Source organism: Coenobita brevimanus, chromosome 23 (genome assembly GCF_032717465.1).
Source record: "Coenobita brevimanus isolate Jiangsu-jjx chromosome 23, ASM3271746v2, whole genome shotgun sequence".
In the NCBI taxonomy this organism is placed as follows: Eukaryota; Metazoa; Arthropoda; class Malacostraca; order Decapoda; family Coenobitidae; genus Coenobita; species Coenobita brevimanus.
The window spans coordinates 38394529-38419628 of record NC_136976.1 but is presented as its reverse complement, the minus strand read 5'-3'; the positions used below and the strand labels follow the sequence as shown (position 1 = coordinate 38419628).

The 25100-nt window shown below is 40.0% G+C and overlaps 1 protein-coding gene across 3 annotated transcripts in view; it reads right to left on the bottom strand.

Annotated features, from left to right (window-relative positions):
• The window catches only part of mRpS9 (mitochondrial ribosomal protein S9), a 266276-nt gene that overhangs the window by 17970 nt on the left and 223206 nt on the right, over positions 1-25100 (bottom strand). For all 3 annotated transcript variants that reach the window (XM_080267237.1, XM_080267238.1, XM_080267239.1), the window contains one exon: positions 2783-2945. In XM_080267237.1, the coding sequence (XP_080123363.1) occupies positions 2783-2945 (163 nt within the window). The remainder of the gene's footprint in view (positions 1-2782; positions 2946-25100) is intronic.

The following is a 25100-nucleotide window of genomic DNA, read 5'->3' as shown; positions in this document are numbered from 1 at the left end:
AATGTTGTAAAGCGGCTGAACTTCGGATATAACAACTCTCTATTTCCAGAGCGAACTTCCGCCAGATATAGCAACCAAAGGTCGCTATATCTGGTGGAAGTTTACTCCCTGGCATGGTATGTGTACTGTAACAGTACTACATTACATTACAGGCACTGTATTTATATTCATACAGGATGGTATTTAATATACATGTACTGTATAGATACATAAATCATTGAATTCTTCATGTCAGACTTCATAGAGTAAGTTGTGGTTGTGCACATAGGACCGAACGACTCCACAGATATGGCAAACTTGGGTCAGTAATTCCTCGGTTAATAACGACCATCGGATATAGCGAACTTTCGGATATAACGACCCACCCCTCCTTCCAATTAGTTCGTTATATCAAGGGTTTACTGTATTACCTTGTTAACTTATTTTTTGGAGTTATGTGATGTGTGGGACACACCTTAACATTTTTTATAACATGTATCAATGCACGTTCTCAAATGCCCCAAACATGAGGTACATTATATATATTCATGCCTCTGCCCACCAATGATGGAAGAGACATTAAGTGATTGGTCTGTTCATTCATATTTCGGCCAGTGAGTGTGTGGGTCTGCGAGTCCGTAATACTTTTCTGAGTGCCATATCTCCTGAACTCATCTATGGATTTCCACCAAACTTTTGTCAGTGATGCAGTATGAGATGATTAATTGATTAGGTCCACTAGGTCGAGGGGTCAAAGGTCACGGTCATATGAAGCTGACTTAGTTCATCCTTGTGGGAATATCTCCTAAAACCCTCAACAGATTGCAGCCAAACTTTTGTCGGTGATACTGTATGAAGGGATGATGAGCCAGCAGCGTCAAAGGTCAAGGTCATATGGGTGTTCATGCGATATCTACTGAACCCTGCGACAGTTTTCAACCAAACTTTTGTAAGTGATACAGTATGAAGGGATGATGAACTGATTAGGTCAGCAAGGTCAAGGGGTCAAAGTTCAAGGTCATATGGGTGTGGGCACGATATCTCCTTAACCCCTTGATGGATTTTGACCAAACTTTTGTCAGTGATGCAGTCTGAGGGAATGATGAACTGACTAAGTCAGAAAGGATGAGGTTATATGGAGGTCGACTAAGTTCATCTTTAGTCTCATTTCGATCCACTATGAACCTTGTCATGGAGGTTGTATGGCAAGTCTGTGCACAAGGTATGGCAGAGGCATACTGAGCAATGCTTTACATCGACAGCTTGGGGTCCAAGTTTTTTTTTTTTTTTTTTTAACCAAAAAATGTTAGTCTGGTTTTCTAATACTTACCAGATAATGAGCATGTTCCAAAGCGGTCACTTGTCTAAACTTTGGAAAGTACAAGTAACTTTACAACTTATCTTTTCATACACCATGATCCCCTGGTTATCTTGCACTTGGTTATAATGGTCTTCATTATCACTGTAAGATGAAAATCTGCACTCCTGTCATTATCATGCATTTTTGGGGGAAAAAGAAAACAAAAATCGTTATCACACAGCTGGGCTGGTTTCTACTGACGATGATGGTGTGGTGTCTGTAGTTTCTGATGGCTTTGAGGCATTCAAGGATGAGGTCCTACTTGAAGAGTTAATCCCAGGTGGTGAAGACCATTAACTCTCCATCCCCTAGCCTCAGAAATCCTTACCTCAAGCTCATCTCAGGTCTCTCTGTGATATTTCTTTCTTCCTTATTGTGCCCTTTTGATACTTTTCTATTACCCTAACTATGCTTAAGTCTGTTTCTGATATTTCAGTGGGCCTAAATTGTTGTAAAACGATAAAATTTGTGCTTGCGCTTGCGATGCCTGGTATCAATTAGGATACATCCAGTAGGTTCTGTGCTTTCGTTATTGAGTACAGTAATTCCATTATCAGGCAAAATGTTCGGTACCAATTATGTGTGATAACCAGTATCACTGTACCTTAATACTAAAAAAACAGCAGTTTTTTGCTCTAAAACTGCCCATATGTATGGCACAACAGAAACAAATCAACCAGCATCCTAGTCACATCTCAAATAATTCAAGCAGTATCATATCTGTTAAATAAACTGCATTTTACATATTTGAGTCTAGACTCTAGCCTGAAATCTTGGCAAGTTGTAGTGAGGGATCATTGTGACAGGAAATACTGTAGTCCCAGGACCAGTGGAGCATGTTTTCATGCACTGAGCATTGCAGATGTAACAGAATTCTCAAAGTTATAGTGAGCTACTTGTGCCAATCACTTTGAACCTATCTATTATGTATACTCATACACACAGGGAATTAGGCAACAGATTAGGGCACTATATTCACCTATGACAGAGTAAGTGCTAGTGTCAAGAGGATGGGATCTGTGTCCAGCCACGTTTCATTACAACTGCTATAAAACCTTTCTTGCTTTTCTTGGTTGGAAGGAAACTGACAGAGGGAGACATTACTCTTTGCTTGCCAGTTGGTGCAGTCAACTGCATAACAGTTAGATGGCATGATGAGATATGAATGATCACTGAGTTAAGACAATCATTTGGATGGTCCTGTGCTGCCATTCATGGATTGTATGGTTTCGTCCACTAGCAAAATCAAAGACATAATAGTGACATCACTGTTTAAGTCCTCTATATTCAATATTTAAAATTAGTCTTCAGCCTTTCATGCTTCATTACATGTACTTACAAATTATCTTGTTCAGGCTACTTTCAGCTTAAAATAGAAAATGAAAATGCACTGTGAAAAAAATTCCTGAATTGTATAACTGTAAAATGAATGAAAGAACTCACCCAACCGCATCTTCTCAACTGTATCACTGTCAACAAAAGACCGGAGTGCTCTTGATATTGCTAGACGTATGGCACCAGCTTGTCCTGAAGTTCCCCCACCTTCAACATCAGCAACAACATCAACTTTACCCAACATTCCAGTAAATTGAAGTGGGAATATAACCTGCAACATAAAAGTACAGTAGTGACACTTTTCAGCAAGAAGTACTGCATAGGAATAATGTTATACACAGTAAGATTAAACTATTGTGGCATCCCACAATTCCAGCTGTCAGTTCACATGCTTTATCAATTTCCATACCTAACTTTCTTGCAAACTCATTTACCATATCCATCCACCTGCCTGGCCTACCATACCTCCTCTCTCCTTCAGACTCACTCATATATGAGACACTCTGTGGAAGAAGGGCCAACCAACCGTACACAAGGTATTCAAGAAAAATGCATGTAAAAATTTGAAAGCTAATATCTCTGTAATGGCCAGTCCAATTTTCTTTGTGAATTCATCAAAAATTGACAGATTAATAGGTTTTCATATTGCAAGAGTAAACATATTTATAATGATGATAACCATTTGTAACTTTTTTTTTTTTATAAATAACAGAACAGAGGAAGGAAAAACAAATGAGTAAAAAAAAATAATCCATACACCAGATTACTGGTGTCCTCTGTTCATAAAATATCTGTAACAGTTAGACTTGAACAGTTGTGGGTTGAAATTTGGAGGGAAACAACTCTGGGGAAGCGAGTTCCAGAGAGATGCAGTTCGGGGAATGAAAGAATTCTGATAGGCAGAAGTTCTGCAATATGGCTGAGTGACATTCCAGTCATGAGCGCTACCAGATGCCCGTGTAGCATGAGGGAAGGCATGGAGAGGTGGCACCATGGACGCAACTTCGTCTGAGCATTTGCCGAAAAAATATCTGTAAAATAATGCAAGGGAGGCAACATTCCTTCTTACTTGCAGGGGAGGTAGTTTACATGTAATGGCAGGGTTGTTAATGATTCTAACAGCTTTATTCTGAATTTTGTCTAGTTGTCTTAATGCAACCTCTCCAAAACCGTTCCACAAGGGTGAGCAATATTCAAGCTGAGAGCACACATGACTCTTATAAATTATAGCTAACTGCTCGTTGGCGAAGAAGTTACGGACTCTGTACAATAATCCAGGTTTCTTTGAGGCGGTTTTAGCAAGTGATCTGACATGAGAGGTCCAACTGAGGGCACTGTTAAGTGAGATGCCAAGAATTTCAATACTTTTGGAGATGGGAATATTAGTAGCACTGAAGGTAATGTATGAATCTGGCAATATCTGTCTATTAGTAAACTGTATATATTTAGTTTTACTAGCATTAAAAGAGACAAGGTTGTTTTATCCCCATTCACTGATTGTAGACAGATCTTGATTTATGGAGATGGCTGTACTGAGTTGATAGGTAGAGATATTAGGTTTGTAAATGGATGTCTGAGTGTGAATGAACTATGTAGTGTTGAGTCATCTGCATATGAGTGAATGGGATTATGGGTGACAGATAAGGGATAATTAATCTATCTATCTATCTATATACCTAGGCTGCTTCCCCCAAGGAAAGGGAGGTAGCCGAGACAGGACGACTCACTCTCCATTTACTCATCCATTCAAACACATTCATTCGCATCTTAGCCCCAAAGGGGAGAACGGACAGATCCTCACCGCATCACACCGCACAAGGGTCAACTGCGTAATGCAAGCAGTGACATCCACAGCAGGGCCCGACAGCAGGATAATTAATATGAACCAGAAATAGGGTTGGTGCCAGAACTGATCCCTGCGGCACGCCAGCGTTAATTGAGTGGAAATTGGAATATACATCATCTACTTTTACTCTTATTTTCCTGTCACTAAGATATGAAGAAATCAAAGGAACAAAAGACGTTAGTCCATAGCAAGGGAGTTTGGACAGCAGGGAACGGTGCCATACTCTGTCGAAAGCTTTACAGATATCAAGGGCTACTGCATGAGTTTCTCCAAAAAGATCAATTGATTGATGGATGGTATGAGTTAAGAGACTGAGTATGTCAATGGTGGATCTTTCGTGGTGAAAACCATATTGGCTATCACTAATTAACCCTTTGAGATTCCGATGACTATTTCGATCGTCATTTCAAATCCAACCTCAGAGATTCGGATGACGCTTTTAATCGTCATTTTAATAAACTTTTGTAAAATATTCACCATAAATCGCATTTACGCATCATACCAAAGAGGCTCAAGCAAGATGTCACAAAATGGCTGCTCTGTGTGTTGCAGTACTGCACAGCTGAGTCTCACTCATGGCTTTGCTTCTTTATAACTTTATTCTTGGTGAATATTTTTCTATAGCAAGGTATATAAGTTATTGGTTTTTGCCTAACTTCAACTCATCACTCTGACTTTTTAATTTCTTTGTTTTCCTTTTATTAACATACTACGATAAAGTACAACTATTCAGCTTCAAAATAACAACACAACCAGCATCATATCATAGAAAGTGTATTTACACTGACCAATCAAAGAAAAACATCGGTAAGAGAATATGCGGCCGAGACTAAAATAAAATTGTGCATCTCTTTCCTTTTGCATTACTGCATAATGAAATGAAAAAATTACCGTAATTTATATATCACTGTAAGGGTAATTTATTGTATTTTTGCATGGTTTAAACCAAATTTACATATCTTTACTCATTATTTTTTGCCGAATATTTTTCTACGGCAAGGTATAAAATTTTTGCTTTTCGCCTAACTTCAACTCATCATTTTGACATTTTATTTTCTTTATTCTCCTTTTTTGAACATACTACGGTAAAGTACAACTATTCAGCTTTAAAATGACACCAAAACCAACATTCTATCATGAAAAGTGTATTGACACAGAGCGATCAAAGTAAAATACCAGGCCGCGAAAATGTGGGTCAGCGTGAGTGGCTTACTCTGGCACAGACGAAATCTGCCCGGCCCAAAAACCTCAAAGGGTTAAGTTGTTGGATTCAAGATGTTTAACAATGTGCTTATTAATTAAAGTTTCAAATACCTTACCAAGAGAAGATTTGACAGCTATTGGTCTGTAATTGGAGGGATCAGACGAACTTCCTTTCTTCGGAACTGGGTGGATATTGGCTTCTTTCCATGAATTTGGGAATAAAGAAGTACATATGCATAGTCTGAATAATTTAGCTAGGACAGAGGCAAGTTCAGGGGAACACTTTTTCAAAACAATTGGTGGAATTCCATCTGGGCCTGGAGCTTTGTTGGTAGGTAAATTGTCTAGGATGGATTTTACGAATCTTGTCTGTATTTTAAGTGGGGCAATTTCGGGAGAATCAAGTTCCAGTACTGGGTCATTCTGGCTGGTATCGTCTATGGTAGAGTTTCTGGCAAAGGTACTGGCAAAGATATCTGCTTTCCCACGTGGGTCATTTGTAATGTCGCCATTTGAAGATTTTAGTGGGGGAATGGAAGATGACTTGTTAAAGTTATTATTGAAAGAATTAAGAGTTGACCAGAATATTCTATTGTCATTAGGGTTGTTATGTAGTTTTGATGCTTGCTTTTGAAGAAAGTTTGATTTAGATAGATTTAATACAGCTTTTGCATGATTTCTAGCAATTTTAAATTGGGAGTGATTCAGCTGTTTTTTATTTTAAGTAAGGGTTATATGCTAATGATTTTTGGGCTGTTGCTCTGGCACAGTTGCCATCAAACCATTTTGGAGAGTTCAAATCTTTTAGTGAACTGTTGACTTGGTATGAATAAATCCATACTAGCTAGTATTAAGTCGCAAATGTGGGACTGGGTAGAACTGGGATCACTACAGAAGAATGACTGCCATGGAACATCAGCAAGATAATTTCTAAATCCATCCCAGTCTGCCCTATCAAAGTGCCATCGGGTCACCCTGACAGGTTCAGAACAGGGAGGTGTGGCAGGGTTAACTAATGAGGCTTTGATGAGATTGTGGTCAGAGGATCCAAGTGGTGACAGTGCCTCTATCCTGTATTGATCTGGATTATTTGTCAAAAATAAATCCAAGAGATGGGCATTATGGTCAGGATTATCAGGTATTCTGGTTGGTTGCTTTACCAACTGGGTGAGATTAAATGATTCCGCAAACAGCTTGCACTCTAGACCAGCGTCGTCAGTCCGGACAGAATGTAATGACCATTCAACATTGTGTATGTTAAAATCACCCAAAATGGTAATTTCGGTGCCAAGGGCAAGGCCAAGGTTATTCAACTGAATGGACATGGAATCAAATACACTGGGTTCCGAAGAAGCATTGGGTGAACAATAAACTACAAAAATATATTTGGTAATATTTTGACAATTTAATTTATATAATGAGTAATCAAAACTAGATGAAGTGAAGTTTAAAATAGTGTCAACTGCATATTGGGATTTGATATAACAACAGGTGCCGCCCTTGTTACGGAAGTTTGTAAGGAGATGGTAACCGGGGAAACAAAATGGAGATATATCAGTAGAGTGTGAGATTTGTGGTTCTGTGAGGAAAAGGGCCAAAGGGGATATGGACTGAAGGAAAAAATGAACTGAGCAATTGACCATATTGTATTCAGTTGGCCCCACTAGACAGTGCTCCCATGGGGGAGAAAGAAGGGCCACTGGGCGGACACCTGCCAGCCAGTAAGGCAGCGGTGAATATTTTTGTATGTTGTGAAGCCAGTTCTCATCCCATTTTGAAGGCCATGAAATAGCCTGTACTTGTAATCTCCCACCCACTAAACCTTAATCTCAAGTAAGTGAAATCCCCCTCCCAAACCCTGGAAAAAAAAAAAAAAAATCTGGAAAACATTAAAGCTATTATATCTGTAAATTATGCAATAAAACTGACAGGTATTAGGTATCAGATATGATACTTACAGGCCAAAAAGTGCCTCACTGGCTGGCAGGTGTCCGCCCAGTGGCCCTTCTTTCTCCCCCATGGGAGCATTGTCTAGTGGGGCCAACTGAATACAATATGGTCAATTGCTGGGGGTCCACACTATGGACCTGACTGTACAAAATGGGCTGATATTCATTTCTTTGTGAGTAAAAATGTGTGATCTAGGCCAAGGGAACATGCTGAAACCTGTAGGTCCATTTGACATTTTTGGCTGGTTGGCTCTTCTTCCATGAAATGCCTCATATACCCATTCTGCCATTCTTTTCACACCCATTATATCCACAAGACCATACCACCTAAACAGTGACACACAGTCTCTCATACTCCGAAAATTTTATTAATTACATTATTCCTTATCCTATCCACTCTCTGCCCTCCACACACATTCCTCAACAATCCCATTTCTGCATTTACTCTTTTCATTTTCATGCCCCACCAGTATCTCATACCTGCATGTTAATGTAAGCACTAAAACCCCTACATGCAAGCCTCTTGCACCTTCCACACACTGTATCAAGGTGTGTTTCACTGCCTATAATCTCCAGTCTTTTCAATGCAATATGTCCAATCATATAAAAATGAATACACAGTATCTTGAAGCTGGGTTGCCCCCCTCCCCCCCCACCCTTTTTTATTTGGTTCAAACTTATTTGGGTGGATAAGGCTTTACTGTTCAAAGCCTTGGGTCCTTTTTTTTTTTTCTTTCAAGAAAAGAGAAAAATGGCAACAGAGGAGGAGGAGGAGGAGGAGGAGGAGGAGGAGGAGGAATTACAGTACAGCATAGCACTCTCTCAATTACCTAGCTTATACTGGCCAAGAGGGTGTTGGATGGTGACATACTGACAGACTGAGTAGTAGTATTCCTCAAAAAAGGTATGAACTGCTATAAAACCTTAAACCTGTACTGCTTACCCTTAAATACTGTAACAAACATGATAAAATATCATTATACTGTAAGGCTACCAGGATACTGTGTCTGTGCAATGAGAAGAATGCACAGGTTTCAATTTGGGGGCTTCCCAGAGAATCTTCCCAGCAGAAATTCAGCTATTTCCTTTGACAGACAATGACATATGTTGCAAAATGCAGTTACTGATAACTGACAGTTTATTGTATTAGAATTAAAGACTGTAGAGGGAATAACAGAAGAGAAAATAGAAGAGACAGCAGTAATACTGGGTAACAAGAGCAAGAGCAAAGGAATGGGAGTCAGGCAGAAAGAAGTACTGTACATCCCCCTAGTACGCGCCTACATGGGCGGCAGAGGACGTTGTGTACTAGGAATTTGCGTACTGTGAACACATAAACTTATGGGAAAAATTACATATGGGCGGCACCCCCCTTCATGGGCAACCTTGAGACGCCTTTCAGATCTAAGTACAGTATTGTACTATACAGGGAAACTACCTAAGACATATTACCTCAGATAAAGTAAACCTACAAGATCATGGCTTTACTAGGTAAATCATTGGTGGTAGGTGGTGGCGACCATCATCCACTCATTTGATGTAGTGCTGCCTACTTCTTCCTTAGCCTTTATCATTCTTTTTCTGTGCCTGCCCTCCTCTCTTCCTATCTTCCATCTATCCTGTCACTTCTTATTGCTCCTCCTTCCTTTACAGGTGGCTTTACATTGAGTGACAAGCCAAATGGTTTCCTGTAAGCCAAGAAACCATTTACAACACTGGGTAGTAACCATATAACCAACCCAAACGTGCTCCCTACGTGTCAACAAATGGGTTGGTGGAGGGTTAGTGCCCACCCCCGTAAAACCAATAGCTCAAAGTCAAATGGCCACCCCTTATGGGATTATGGCGTCTGGCAATAGACAGATAGACAGATAGACCTTTACCTGTTATTGCTTCTTTGGGGGACAATGTCGCGTACTTGGGGTAATCCCGGATTTGGGCCACTCTTTGCCGCCCATCTCGTTTACAAGGAGTTCAATTTGCATACTAATAAAATATACACTAAAGTAAAAAAAAAAAATAGGTCCTTGTGTACAAGGGGGATCGCGTACTCAGAACTCGCGTACTGTGGGGATGTACTGTACTGTACAGACACATGCTATAAGACAGGGTTATGCTGTGAAAACTCATCACATAATCTCTATCGTATCACGGGGTCAATAAGCTTGCCCTCGGTGCCCTTCAGCAGCACCACACTCTCCACTAGGGGTAGCATATTTGCCAGACACAATTTCCATGTCACATGTTTCAGTATTTCACAAAAAAGCTACCACTTAATACTGCACACTGCACTATTTGTTAGGCACTTGCACTGTTATTTGGCATAAGCAATGACGTTTCATGCACAAAACAGAATGAAAGCCAGATAACCACAGCAAATGGGTGGCCATCTTGGCTCAATCAGCTGACTGGAAGGCACCATTATCAGCTGAATGGGAGGCTGTGTACACGCGATAGAAACTGCAGTAATCCATCATTTATCCAGACATAACAAAGCCAAAGGCATGTCCGGGTTGCGGCAACATCCAGATAATGAATACTATTCCCCTACCACATCCAGACCCTGCCCATACCCACCTCCAACCAATAACTAACATATTTGTACAGTGCCTATGCTTAATTTGGCAGTGTTTTCCAGTAATTCTGGCACATTTAGACACCAAAACACACACACAAACTCCTAAAGTATTGCTAAACACCAAGAGAACCATGCAGTAAAACCACTGAAAACCAAAAAACACCCTACTTAAACACTAGCGTATGTACAGCCCCGGTCAGAATTTGGTGATACTGTCAGCACTGCCAACGCCAAAGCGTCTGGGTTCAGAGGTTGAGAATTTCGACTCGCGTGTCTGACACACACACATACACATACAGACACACACACACACACACACACACTGACAGAGAGAGAGAGAGAGAGAGTATACATCTAGGGCATGGTAATGGACATTGACAGAGCGTCTCCCTATCTCATTACAATCACGACCAATATTTCTATGAAATATGTAATCCACATACTTCTATATATGTAAAAGACTAGCGATTTTATTATTACGTTATTCCCATGTCACATGAATTAATGTGGTTAGGCAACAAGTATTATATTAACCCAGAATACATCCTATGATTGTATAGTCATAGCTAGGAAACACTGACAGGTAACATTTTATAATATGCCTTGCCCACTGCAATTGACATTTTAATTTCAAACTACACTTGTGTAGTTAAATAGATGATGAAAGTACAGCACACCTGTGTCCCGTGAGTAAGCTATGAAACACACGGACGATCGGGTTTCCTTACATTTTGTCTAAGCTACGGGTTAATCACATAAGTGATGGATGTGACCAGAATGTGGATAAGCGTCTTATTTTAAATTATGATTAGTAAAGTGAAATCAATAAATAGTTTTCTCTTAATAATATTATAATCGTAATAATAAACACTGAAGGAGATGAAAGACTCAATTGCACTGATATTTACTATTACTATACTTAATATTCAGTCCACCCACCATTTTTCTTAATAATATATATATATATATATATCCATCATCCAATCCTCTGTTGCCCCATAAGGAGCGTAGGAGCCCGGGGCTAGGCAAGTTGGTCCTGACACTTAAGATGAGAGTGACCAGCCTCATTCATCCCTGAGTGGCATTACATGAGCAGTAAACCCCAACCACCCCTTGGATATAAGCCTACACCGGCTCAATCCAATTGGAGTTCCGTAATTACCCACTACACCACCCGGCGCCAAAATCTGGTTACATGGTTACCATCCAGCGTAGTAAATGGTTTCCTGGTGTACAGGAAACCATTTGGCTTGTCACTCAGCGTAGAGTCACCCACAGGCAGAAGGAAGAGGAAAGAATGAAGGAAAGAAAGACAGAAAAGGGAGTGTACTGTCATCCGTAAGCAGAAGAGCAAGGAAAGAACGAAGGAAAGAAAGACAGAAGAGGATGGAAGGAAAGAAGGATGGAGGAGAGGAAAGGGCAGACACCTGAGAGCAGCGTATATAATTAAAGTCGTGCAAGGGAGAGAAAAAGACGGCGCTAAATGGTAAGGGGGGTGTCGCGACGCTTGTGACCCAGATCCTGTGCATATGAAACGGCCATTTTTGTTTTATTTTTCCATGTGCTTTGGAATGGACACAAAGCTGGGTCACAGTAAAAGGTGTTTGGAGTGTAAATGTGATGAGCATGTGATCCCTTAATCGCCTCATCCCGCCAAAGTGGGGTCACAATAAACCAAAAAAACTAAAACAACCATGCAAACTCTTGTCACATTTGCATCACATTCACACTCTCAACAACATAATACGTTTTACAGTATTTAAATCTATGATTATTAATTTGCAATTCAGCCGTATGTATTGCAAGACTGTCGACAATTCATATCTTACCGTGTATTATCCCTCCTCCAACAACAGACTCTGCCATGAAAACTAGAGGAGAAATGCTTCTCATCTGTAAAGATGGCGCTGCCCCATAAGTCATTATCCTGCTCAACATGGAGCTGTGCAAAAGCCAGTCTTCCTGCACAGTGCTGGTCCGTCAGCTGTTCCTTCTGAGCTGGGGTGCGATGGTGTATTCCAGCACGATGTAACCTTCTCCTTACAGTTCTGGCTGACACTTCTACTAAAAGTCATGCCTCATTGCCGCTGCGTTGGTAAGGGGGTTAGCTTCCGCTGCCACAATAATGTTCCCATCCTCTACTGGTGTTGTCCTTCTTAGGGCTCCTGTTCTCTCTAAGAAATGGAGTTTGCTGTAAACCCAACGAGGTTGTGATGCATTTATCGAGGTGTTCTCAAACGTTACTATTATAGCTTGCGTGGGTCTTTCCTAATGACTATGTAAGGTTTTAGTGCATCCATCCGACTCCATGAAACCTGAATGATCAGCATATGTAGTATCGTTTCACGAGGCGAATGTCACTCTCACCTTGTCAGAGCCACTCAGTGGGGAGATGTTGCCATATGCAGGTCGCTTGGTTGTGATGCATTTATCGAGGTGTTCTCAAACGTTACTATTATAGCTTGCGTGGGTCTTTCCTAATGACTATGTAAGGTTTTAGTGCATCCATCCGACTCCATGAAACCTGAATGATCAGCATATGTAGTATCGTTTCACGAGGCGAATGTCACTCTCACCTTGTCAGAGCCACTCAGTGGGGAGATGTTGCCATATGCAGGTCGCTTGGTTGTATCAGTCTCAACGAATGGACTACGTTACTACACGTGCTAACACTGTCACCTCCATAGTATCCACGAGAATTTGACAACATGCTGTTAACCAGTTCGAACAATTTCCTTATTGATATTACCGACAGAGGAACGTGTGAACAGGACTGTTTATATTACTCTATACACCCATATATTTTCTCCTCATCCCTTATCTGTTTTATCAATGCTCACCCCTATTTCGCTAACACTGTTGGAAGAGGAATCACGTAACATAGATACATCACATAATACTGTACGAATCTTTTTGTAATGTTAATGGACCCTAAATGTAATCGATAGTCTAATCACCAGCTGTGCTTAAGTAAAACAATGATATGGATTTGTAGTCAAAGGGTATGTGGAAAAACTAATCATCTTTGCATTTCCTATAACATGGTCATTTGAGAACGGGAAGGTGGGAGAGATGATAAGGTTATCAGAAGACTAAAGAGGAAGCCAGAGCTAAAATGCATTTTGCTCACGTCTTTGTTACAGCCAGGTTCGGATGCTTTAAATAAACATAGATAACATGTAAATATGAACTACTACTGTACTATAATGTTACTGTAAGTCATATATTACCGTGAACAACAATTAACCATCATAGCACTCTTAACAGCTTAACACATACCCTTCTTTACTCCAACCTCATTACTATCTATCTATCTATCTATTGCCAGGCGCCTCAATCCCGTCTGGGGTGGCCACAAACAAATCGCCTCCAAGTCGCCCTGTCCCCCGCCACATCACTGTCCTGCTCCCAACTCACACCCCCTCTCTCATATACCTCTCCACCCCATCTCTCCATCTCATCCTCGGCCTCCCCCTCCCTCTTCCCCCCTCCACCTCACTCACATACACTCTCTTCGTCAGTCTTTCACCCTCCATCCTCTCCACATGGCCAAACCACCTCAGTGTGTTCCTCATAACGCTTCCTATCACATCCACACCCACACCACAACGCTCCTTTATATCCTCATACGTCAGCCTGTCTCTCCATGTGACTCCACAGGCTCCTCTTAAATAACTCATTTCCACTGCTCTCACTCTTGACTTGTGTCCTTCCAACAACGTCCAAGCTTCACTTCCGTACGTTAGAGCTGGTATCACAATACTGTCATGTAGTAACTTTTTCACTTCCATGCTCACTTCGCTGTTTCTTATCACTGCTTTCAAAGAACCAGCAACCTTTCTTCCCTGCTGTACCCTTTCACGCACTTCACCCTCCAAACCTCCATCCTTACTCATCACACTACCCAAGTACTTAAACGTACTCACATTTTCCAATTCCTCACCATCCAACCTCGCTGTACATTCACCGATTTCATCTCTCTCAAAGACCATCACTTTACTCTTCCCTACATTCACTTTTAGATTCCATTTCTTACACACTCTCCCAGACTCATCCACCAAGCCTTGCAGCTCCCCTTCGTCTTCACTCAAGAACACAGTATCATCTGCAAACAACAGTACAGGGAGTTTCCAAACACTATCCTCTCTCACCAGGGCCACTCCAACATCCACTAGCCTACCTTGTACCTCTTTTATTACCCCATCCATGTACAGACTGAACAACCATGGAGACATGACACATCCCTGTTTCAACCCAACTTTCAAAGAGAAAAATTCACTTAGTTCACCATCCACACACACTGTAGCCTTCGCACCATCGTACAGGACTAACAGGACTAAACCTCTGATACCCTACACTACCCCAACACCAACCAGTAATGCAGGTCACAAGACAGTTGTTGATGGTTGTAGATGTAATCGCAGATAATATGTATTTTCGTAGAATATGAATATCTATATATTGAAAATTTCAATATAATAACTGTAATCTCATAGCTAAAATATTTATAACTGTTCACATACACTGTATCTTATGTATACTGGCATGGGCGTCCGTAGGGGGAGGGGGCAAGGGAGAGCAGTTGCTGCCCCTTGGAATATGACGGCTTCAGTTCTTGTTCAAGGATGATTAAGTGATTTGAGTCGATTCATGCATTCCGTCACTATGCATTTGATGTAAGTCATGTAACTCATGTAAGTAAATGCCTTTGCCTATTTGGAGTGTGTGTATTTTGATAAAACTGCACATATATGTATAATTTCTCTTATTTTGCACCCCCTTACAAAAAATCCTGTGGACGCCCCTGCGTACTCCTACTATAACAAATCCAAGTATGCACATAGAACTTTACGCAGGTCGTTTATGTTTCCGTTGGTGTTCCACCTCGTAATCCACTTGGCGACAATCCTTGGTGCCGGGCCAAGTCACTGAGCGATAGCATGTATAGACAGCCCACTATCGCGCAGAGCGATGATGCTGCCTCTCAACTCCAGGTTTTGCTCCTTCCTGTTCATACCATATTTTCTTGGGGACTGGTAACCCCCAAATCCGTATGACACAAAGAAATCTCAGATGATTTGCTCCCTCCTTCCCTCTCTATCAGTGTCAGACACGCGAGTCGAAATTCTTGATCAGATGCAAACGTTTCTGGCAGCATTAACGCTGAGGCTACAGAATATGATTGTGAAAAATGGTGGGTGGACCGGATAACAAGTATGGTAATAGTAAATATCAGAGAAACTGAGTCTTTCATCCTCTTAAGTTTTTATTATTACGATTATAATATTATTAAGAGAGAAAACAATTTATTGATTTCACTTTACTAATCATAATTTAAAATAAGATGCTTATCCACATTCTGGTCGCATCCATCACTTATGTGATTAACCCGTAGCTTAGACAAAATGTAAGGAGACCCGATCGTCCGTGTGTTTCATAGCTTACTCATGGGACACAGGTGTGCTATACTTTCATCATCTATTTAACTACACAAGTGTAGTTTGAAATTAAATGGGCAAGGCATATTATAATTTTGTGTGTGTGTGTGTGTGTGTGTGTGTGTGTGTGTGTGTGTATGTCCGACTCTGGGCATAGGCTTCACAGCCTGCTATCAAGGCCCAGCAGTCCTCCTACATACCATACACCTCTACATGTCACCACTTCGGTGCTAACACCCACCGTCCACATTGAATACATGCTAGGGCTGTCTCATACAGAACTGATGCATTGGTATTAGCGGGGGTATTTTTACATGTCAGCGGGTCTTCTGGTAGATCAGTAAAGCCTGATTTAATGAAATTCAAATCCTTAAACTGTTCCCTGCCCCAGCCGGGATTTGAACCTGGGCCCGTTAGGACCGCACGCCACCTCTCTACCGGTTGAGCCACCCCTCCCCCCAATACCTGTCAGTGTTTCCTAGCTATGACTATACAATCATAGGATGTATTCTGGGTTCATATAATACTTGTTGCCTAACCACATTAATTCATGTGACATGGGAATAACGTAATAATAAAATCGCTAGTCTTTTACATATATAGAAGTATGTGGATTACATATTTCATAGAAATATTGGTCGTGATTGTAATGAGATAGGGCGACGCTCCACCAATGTCCGTTACCATGCCTTAGAGAGTAATACTCTCTCTCTCTCTCTCTCTGTCAGTGTGTGTGTGTTCTTACCTAATTGTATATTTACAGGAATGAGTCAAGCTCGTACTGTCCCGTGTCTTAAACAATATTTATCGTACATATCCTTAAATTTGTGAATTGTCTGGGCACACACTATTTCATTCGGTAGTGCATTCCATTGATCAATTGCTCTGTTTGAGAAACTGAATTTCCTTACGTCTTTATCACCTCTCTTCTTATGCAGTTTTTTGCAGTGTCCTCTTGCTGATGCTTCTCCATATGTTAAGTAATCATTTATGTCTATTTTCTCCTTCCCTGATATGCACTTATATAGCATTATCATGTCACCTCCTTTCCTTCGCTCCTGTAGTGTTGGTAGATTCAGTTTATTTAGTCTTTCTTTGTAGCTTAGTCCCTTAAGCTTGGTATCCATCTTGTAGCGGCCCTTTGAACTTTTTCAATCTTGTCTATGTGTTTTTTGAGATGAGGACTCCAGACTACTGATGCATATTCCAGGGTTGGTCTAATGAATGATGTTATTATCCTTCTTAGCATGTCTTCATTTATGTATGTGAATGCTATTCTCATATTTGCAAGCAGTGTATACATGTTCCGTACCTTCTCGCTGATGTGGTCAGCCGGAGATAGTCTGTTATTGATAATCACACCTAGGTCCTTCTCTCTTTCTGATGTGTATAGGGTTTTATTTCCTAACTTATAATCCCAATCAGGTCTTTTTCCACTTGTACCAAACTTGATTACATGACACTTGTCCACATTGAATTCCATTTGCCATGTATTACTCCATTCATGAAGTTTATTTAATTCTTCTTGTAGCTCTTTACAAGAGTCTGTGTTAGTAATTCTTCTTTGTATTTTTGCATCATCTGCAAACATATTCAGATAGCTCTCATTTCCAGTGTTACTGTTTATATCATTTACATACACTAAAAACATGATTGGTGCCAGCACTGAACCTTGTGGTACTCCACTAGTCACTTCTTTCCATGATGAGTTGTTTCCTGTTAGTACTGTTCTCATTTCTCTTTTTATGAGAAAATCTTGCATCCAACAAAACAGTTTGCCTCGAATTCCTCCTTGATGGTACAGTTTCCATGAAAGTCTTTGGTGTGGTACTGTGTCAAATGCTTTCTTGAAATCTACATAGATACTGTCCACCCATCCTTCTCTTTCCTGTATTGTGTTTGTTACTCTGTCACAGTAGCTCAACAGATTAGTAACACATGATTTTCCTTTTCTGAAACCAAACTGTCTTTCTGTTATCATACTGTGTTCTTCTAGATGATTTACCCAAGCTTTTCTTATAAGCTTTTCTAATACCTTGCTTACAACACTGGTCAGTGATACTGGTCGGTAGTTGAGTGGATTTTGTCTATTTCCTTTCTTGAATAAGGGGTTAATATTTGCTTTCTTCCAAATATCAGGTAGTTTACCTTGACTCAAGGATTTCTAGAAAATTATAAATAATGGTTTACTTAACTCCTTTGCACATTCTCGTAGTACCCAACATGAAATTTCATCAGGACCACTTGCTTTTCCTCTGTCTAATTTATTTAACTCCTCCTGTATTACTTTTTCTGCTATTTGTATATCTGGTAGTATGTGTGGATATGCATGTTCCACACAGTCCCTCTCAAAATTTTTTTCTTCTGTAAAAACTAACTGGAAATTATTATTTAGTGCTTCACAAATATCTTTCTCTTGTGTATAAGTGATTCCCTCATCCGTAATGGATTGTATTATATATTTTACTTTGGTTTTGCTGCTGATGTAGCTGTAAAACAGCTTTGGTTGATCACTACTTTTATTTATTATATCCTCCTCAAACTGTTTTTGGGCTTCCCTCCTTATTCTTGTATAATCGTTTCTTGACTGTTTGTAATTATTATACACCCTTTCACTATTGTGTCTTCTGTATCTATTCCACAACAAATCTCTTCTTTCTTTTGAATTTTTATATTCTGTATTGAACCATTTCTGTATTTTCTTATCTGCTTCTTTGTGCTGTGGGATGTACTTCTGGACTCCTATTTCATAAAATTCACAGAATTTTTTATATACAGCATTTAAATCTTGTCCTCTAAGCTCATTTTCCCAATCAACTTCTAAGAAATACTTCTTTAGGTCTTGATAATTTCCCTTTTTATAGTTTAGTTTCTTTTTGTAACTTTCATTGCTGTTAACTATGTCATATGCTATCCTGAAGTTGTAATTTAGTACTGCATGATCGCTTTTGCTGAGTGGAGGGTGATATATTAAACTGTCAATATCATTTTCTTGCCTAGTAAATATTAGTTCTAGCACTGAAGGTACATCGAGTCCTCTTTTTCTGGTGGCTTCCCTCACATGTTGCGTTAGGAAAAACTCTTGCACGAGATCCAGGAGCTTTTGGTCCCAACAGCGTTCTTGGCTAATTATATCTAGAGTATTCCAATTTATATTTGTATTAAAATCTCCAGTTAGTATAATTCTTTCCGATTTCTCTTCCATTTTATGTAGTAATGATCTTAAACTCTGAATTGTACTCTCTGCCAGGTCCTCATATTCGTCTCTTTCCCATGTGTTTGATCTGGGTGGCATGTACAAATTGGCTACAATTACTTTCCCTTCAGATGTGTTGATCTCTACTGCAATCAGTTCTACTTGTGATGGTATATCTAGTTTTATTTCATTGACTTTTAGATTTTTCTTAGTTAATATTATAATTCCTCCTCCTTTTTTTAAATTTCTGTCTCTTCTCCATATATTGTATTCCTCTAAGTTTAGTATGTCATTGGATATCCTTGGTGTTAATTTTGTTTCAGTTAGGCATATTATTTGTGGTTCATTTTCTCTGACTTAATCATTCATCTCTAGTAATTTAGATACTATTCCATCCACATTTGAGTACATCAACTTTATCATCTTGTTTATATACTTGTCATGACATGGTTCTACTACCTTCCTCCTGTTTGTGTACCATTTTCGTACTTGCAATCCTATTACTTTGTAAAAAAATGTGTTCTTCTCCTCTTCTGATCTTCCCTCATTTTTTGTTTTTGCTTCCTCCCTCTTCTCTTTCGGTACTGTAATTCCAGTTCCTCTTGTGTTAGGCATCTTTTTATCCATACATTTTTGAACTACTCTTTTTCCATAAGATTCTTTGCATTTTTTAGTATCTCCTCCACAGTGTTTACACTCTGGAAAGTCACCTTTAGAGGTCTTGTCTTGCTTTTCTTGTATTTCCCTAACCTTTTGTGTTCCTCTATGTCTTTACTACAGATTTCCTCTGATACTTCTTTCAGTAAGCTCATTACATTTGCCATCTCCTTTTTGTCTCTTGTGATCTTGTTTTTTACTTCTTCCATTTCTATACCAGTGATTACTATAGATTTGTTTATATCTAATGAATCTCTGACTAACTTTGGATTGTTTTGGATTATTCTTTTCACTTCCTGTTTAATGCTTTTTTCCTCCACCCTTGTTTCTAAGTCTTTCTTTACTTTCACCATTTCAGCATACGTGGTTTCAACATCATTTTTGTAGCTTTGCACAGCTTCATTCACCTGTGTTATCTTCTCCTCAATATCACTGCTCTGGTCTATCAGACTGCTTACTTGCCTAATTGTCTCTGTATCATTTTTGAACTCTTCCATAACACTCTCATGTTGACTACTGTACTTGCCATTTCACTCATTTTCTTCCTAAGTGTACTCAATTCCACTGTTAGTTCACTGATGGTTGTGTCTTTCTTGTTGGCCTCCCTTCCTAGTTTTTCTATTTCTTCCTTTTGCAAGTGCATCTGCTTCTTTATTTCATCAATTTCATTTTTGAAAGCCATTTCCAGTTTGTGTACACGTTCAACCAGTCTATTGTGAGTCTCCACTTCAACCAGTTCTTGGTAGAAATCATCATCTTTCTTTCTACCTTTATCCCTTTTCTTTTCCAAATTTGCTTTACTAAAGTATGTGTCCATTTTGCAATACTAAAAGCACAGAGTACATGTACTTACATTCCCCGTGCAGGTGTAGTCTAAACAAACCTCAGCTGACTGAGCGCATTCTTTCACCTCTCGGTTCTATTTTCTGTTTGAACAAGTCTTGTTTAAACTTTTTTTTTTTTTTTCTTTTAATAATGAAAAATCATTTAGTCTAACCTGGTACAGAGCTTGACTCATATAAAGATACTAATTTAGGTAATGCCACTGGCCGTGCTGGCTCGGTACGGAGCGCCGACGTCGCACGTCTGCTACTCTGCTCTCTCTGACTCCCAGTGTGTGTGTGTGTGTGTGTGTGTGTGTGTGTGTGTGTGTGTGTGTGTGTGTCAGACACATGAGTCGAAATTCTTGAACTCTGAACCCCAGACGCTTTGACACTGGCAGTGCTGACTGTATCACCAAATTATGACCAGAGCTGTACATTCTTCTCCTTATTTTGACAGTGTTCTCCAGTCATTGTGCCATATTTTGACATCAAAACATAAATAGGATTTTCCAAAACAATTTCCAAAAACAAGAAAACCATGCAAAAAGAAAAACAGAACCAAAAAACATCCTAACTATGACCAACTATGTACAGTACCCCTCCTAATTTTGGAACTGTTTTCAGGTCAATCTGCCACACTTCAACATCAAAACACACAAAGGAATATCCAAAGTAATGCAAAAAAAAAAAAAAAAAAAAAAAAAAAAAAACTTGGAAAACCACAAAACACCCAGCCTATACACAACTGTATGTATAGTAGCCCTCCTAATTTTGACAGTGTTTTCAGATCAATCTGCCATATTCAGACATCAAAAGACACATTGGAATATCCAAAGTAATGTGAAACACCAAGAAAACCATGAAAAAAAAAAAAAAAACACTGAAAACCATATATGTATTCACTGGGCCTCTCTCTCTCTCTCTCTCTCTCTCTCTCTCTCTCTCTCTCAAAAATTTGAGTTCACAATGCCTGTGTGTGTGTGTTTCTGATACATACCACATTATGTATGTAGTCACTGGGCCTCTCTCTCTCTCTCAAAAATTTGAGTTTACAATGCCTATGTGTGTGTTTCTGATACATACCACATTATGTATGTATTCACTGCCCCCCCCCCCCTCTCTTTCTCTTTCTCTCTCTCTCTCTCTCTCTCTCAAAAATTTGAGTTTACAATGCCTGTGTGTGTGTTTCTGATACATACATTATATATGTATTCACTGGGCCTCTCTCTCTCTCTCTCTCTCTCAAAAATTATGAGTTTACAGTGCCTATAAGTGTGTTACTGATACCACATTATATATGTATTCACTGGGCCTCTCTCTCTCTCTCTCTCTCTCTCAAAAATTATAGTCTGTAAAGTGTGGTGCCTGGTACCAATTAGGATAAATCCCATAGGTAGTGCTTTTGTTATCAAACAATTTCATTATCATGCACAAGGAGTGGTACCAATTAAACTCTCAATTATCCATCGTCACAATCCAGCATTTCTTCCTCAGCTCTATTAAAGCACAATCTGGCAAAATCATGCAATATCTGGCACTGAAATGGGAAGCAACTGGAGGTTCTATGCAACATCTGGTGGTAAAGCAACATTTGCTGACTTTCCTCTAACTTTCTATCTGTTGAATGCCACCTCTCCTCCTCTAAACCTCACCTTCTCTTCCTAACTGAGACTCAGCTGCCTGAGGCAACTGACAGCAAATCCTTCTCTGTATCCTCCTATCTATCTATTGCCAGACCCCTTAATCCTGTAAGGGGTGGCCATAAACAAATGGCCTCCATGTCAACCTGTTCCCCGCCATTTCACTGCCCTGCTCCCAGCTCACATCCCCCTCTCTCATATACCTCTCCACTCTATCCCTCCATCTCATCCTTGACCTCCCCCTCCACCTCACTCACATACACTCTCCTTGTCAGTCTCTCACTCTCCATCCTCTCTACATGGCCAAACCACCTCAAAGTGTTTCTCCTAATGCTTCCTATTACATACACATCCACACCACAATGCTCCTTCACTTCCTCATTTGTCAGTCTGTCTCTCCATGTGATTCCACAGGCTCCTCTCAAATAACTCATTTCCACTGCTCTTACTCTTGACTTCTGTCCCTCCAACAAGGTCCAAGCTTCACTTCCATATGTTATTGTTGGTATCACAATACTGTCAAATAGTATCTTTTTCACTTCCACACTCATTTCCCTGTTTCTTATCACTGCTTTCAAGGAACCAGTAACCTATCTTCCTTGTAGTACCCCTTCAAGCACTTCACCCTCCAAACTTCCATCCTTACTCATCACTACCCAAGCACATAACCCCTCCATGGCTGTGGGTCCGGAATTTTTTGTGCGCCCCTGGCCGACGCCATGGCCATTTTCTGAAGTTTCGAAAATTGATTTTTTTTTTTCCTTGTCATATTGAAGGAAGTTCCAATGCACCTGACAGTGCAAATTTCAGCTTCCTAGACCCATCCTGTGGCGTGCAATCAAACATGGAAGTTGCGCAAATTTAGGCAGCTGATACTAGTCACACATAGGTATTGCAGTGACGCAACATCGCACTTCTTTTTTTTTTTTTTTACCAGAAAACCATCGTCACTGGTGCTGAAGAGGTTTGAAATAACTATATATGTGTATTTTGAAGTTTTTCAGTACATAATATGCGAGGTTTGAATGTAAAAAATTATATTATGAATTTATTTTGCATTTCTCGGTGTTTATTGTGTTTATGATCAACTTATTTTTGTAGTCCGGGTGGTGGAGTTTATTGGAAAAGGGGGACGAGAGTGTCTGTTTTCAGACCTAAATGAGATAAATGTCATCCTTTGAGTGCACAGGTTGGACAGTGAGGGTTGAAATGTGAGATGACCTGCCATTCGCACCTCGCACGAGCTGATTAGCAAGAAGCGAAAGGAGGCTTTTACACCCATGAAAGCATCATATGAACACAGGAAACTTTCTTGTTATGCTTGTAAAAAGCAAAGAATATGTAAAATGATTCAAAATAGTGCAACAAACCTGAGCAAACAAGTAAAGATACCAAACAAAAATTTATTTTTCTTTTATTTTCATGTCTTTTTTGTTTATGCCTGTGTTTATTAATCATCGTAAACAGGGTGGTTGTGTGTGTTTTGCAAGGGAGGAGAAAGATGATATTTTCCGTCTGGGTTGAGATAATGGGTGTAACTATGTGTGTTTAGGCATGGCCACCAGCGAAAAAATTGTACATCCACTCGTCACGGCAGCAGGTGGTGAACTGACAGATGAGGTGTGAAAGCATGAAGTGAAGGTTAGTCTCATGTCCCAGATGTTCGTTCACTTCCCGAAAGTTTTCTCGTTTTTCTACAAGTCGTACTGCATCGAATGATCCAAACCAGCACAACAAACCTGAGCAAATAGGTAAAGATACCAAGACAAAAATGAATTTTTCTCTTATCATGTCTTTTTTGTTTGTGCTTGTATTTATTTATAATCGCAAAGGGTGGTTGTGTGTTTTGCAAGAGAGGACAAAGATGATATTTTCTGTCCGGGTCAAAATAATGGGTGTAGTTGTGCTTGTTTAGGAATGGCCACGAGTGAAAAAATAAAAAATCCACTCATCACAGCAGCAGGCTCTGAATTGCTTGATAGGGTGTATGGAAGTGTAGTTTAGGTCAGTCTGAAGACGTTCAGAACATTCGTTCACTTCCCAAAAATTTTCTTCGTTTTTTATAGGCCGCGCTCAAACAACGCCTGCAGCCATTTATTGGCTAAACGTCAATCGATGCCAGCAGCCATGGAGGGGTTAAACGCACTCACATTTTCCATTTCTTCCTCATCCAACCTCACTGTACATTCACTGACTTCACTTCTCTCGAAGACCATAACCTTACTCTTCCCTACATTCACCTTTAGATTCTGCTTCTTACACACTCTCCAAAACCAATCCTCCTACTTTCTCTAAAGTCAAACGTGGCTGTTGTGTGTATGTCCGGTACGTATCGATATATATCTTGCTCTTGAGTTCCTGAACTTGATTCTTCTGAATTCTCCACTCTCTGGCTTCAGCTTTCCTGTCATTCTCTGACTAAATATATCTGTGCTGTTTACTTATTCCCTGGTCTACTGACTATGAAAAATTCTTTGACTATCTCACTTCTAAGATGGAACACATTCTACCCATTTCTCCATTCTCTGAAATCTCCATTCTAGGAGATTTCCATGTTTACACCACCTTCGGCTCTCCTCTCCTTTCACTGATCCACCTGGTGAACAAGCCTACATCTTTTCTATCGTTAATAACTTAGAGCAGCTTGTACAGCACCCTACCCGTATCGCTAACCACTTGGAGAGAGTTCCAAACTACTTGACCTCTTCCTTACAACTAATCCTTCTGCTTATGCTGTTAATCTTTCCTCTCCGTTGGGCTCCTCCGATCACAACCTTATCACCTTAACCTGTCCTACTGCTCCAGTACGACCTGTTGACTCTCCAAAGAAGCATCGGTTGTGGCACTTTGTAGCTACTGATTAGGAGGCCCTCTGGCAATATTTCTTTGATTTTCCATGGAATGATTATTGCTTCCATGGCCAAAAGCTATCTGAGTGTGCCTTGTGCATTAGAGAGGTTATCCTCTCGGGCAAGGAAACATGCATTCCATTCTCATATCCTCTGACTAATGCCAAAAAAAAAAAAAAAAAAAAATTGGTTCAATCATGCTTGTTCTAATGTCGTCCACAACAAGGAAAAGGCCTACAACAGGCA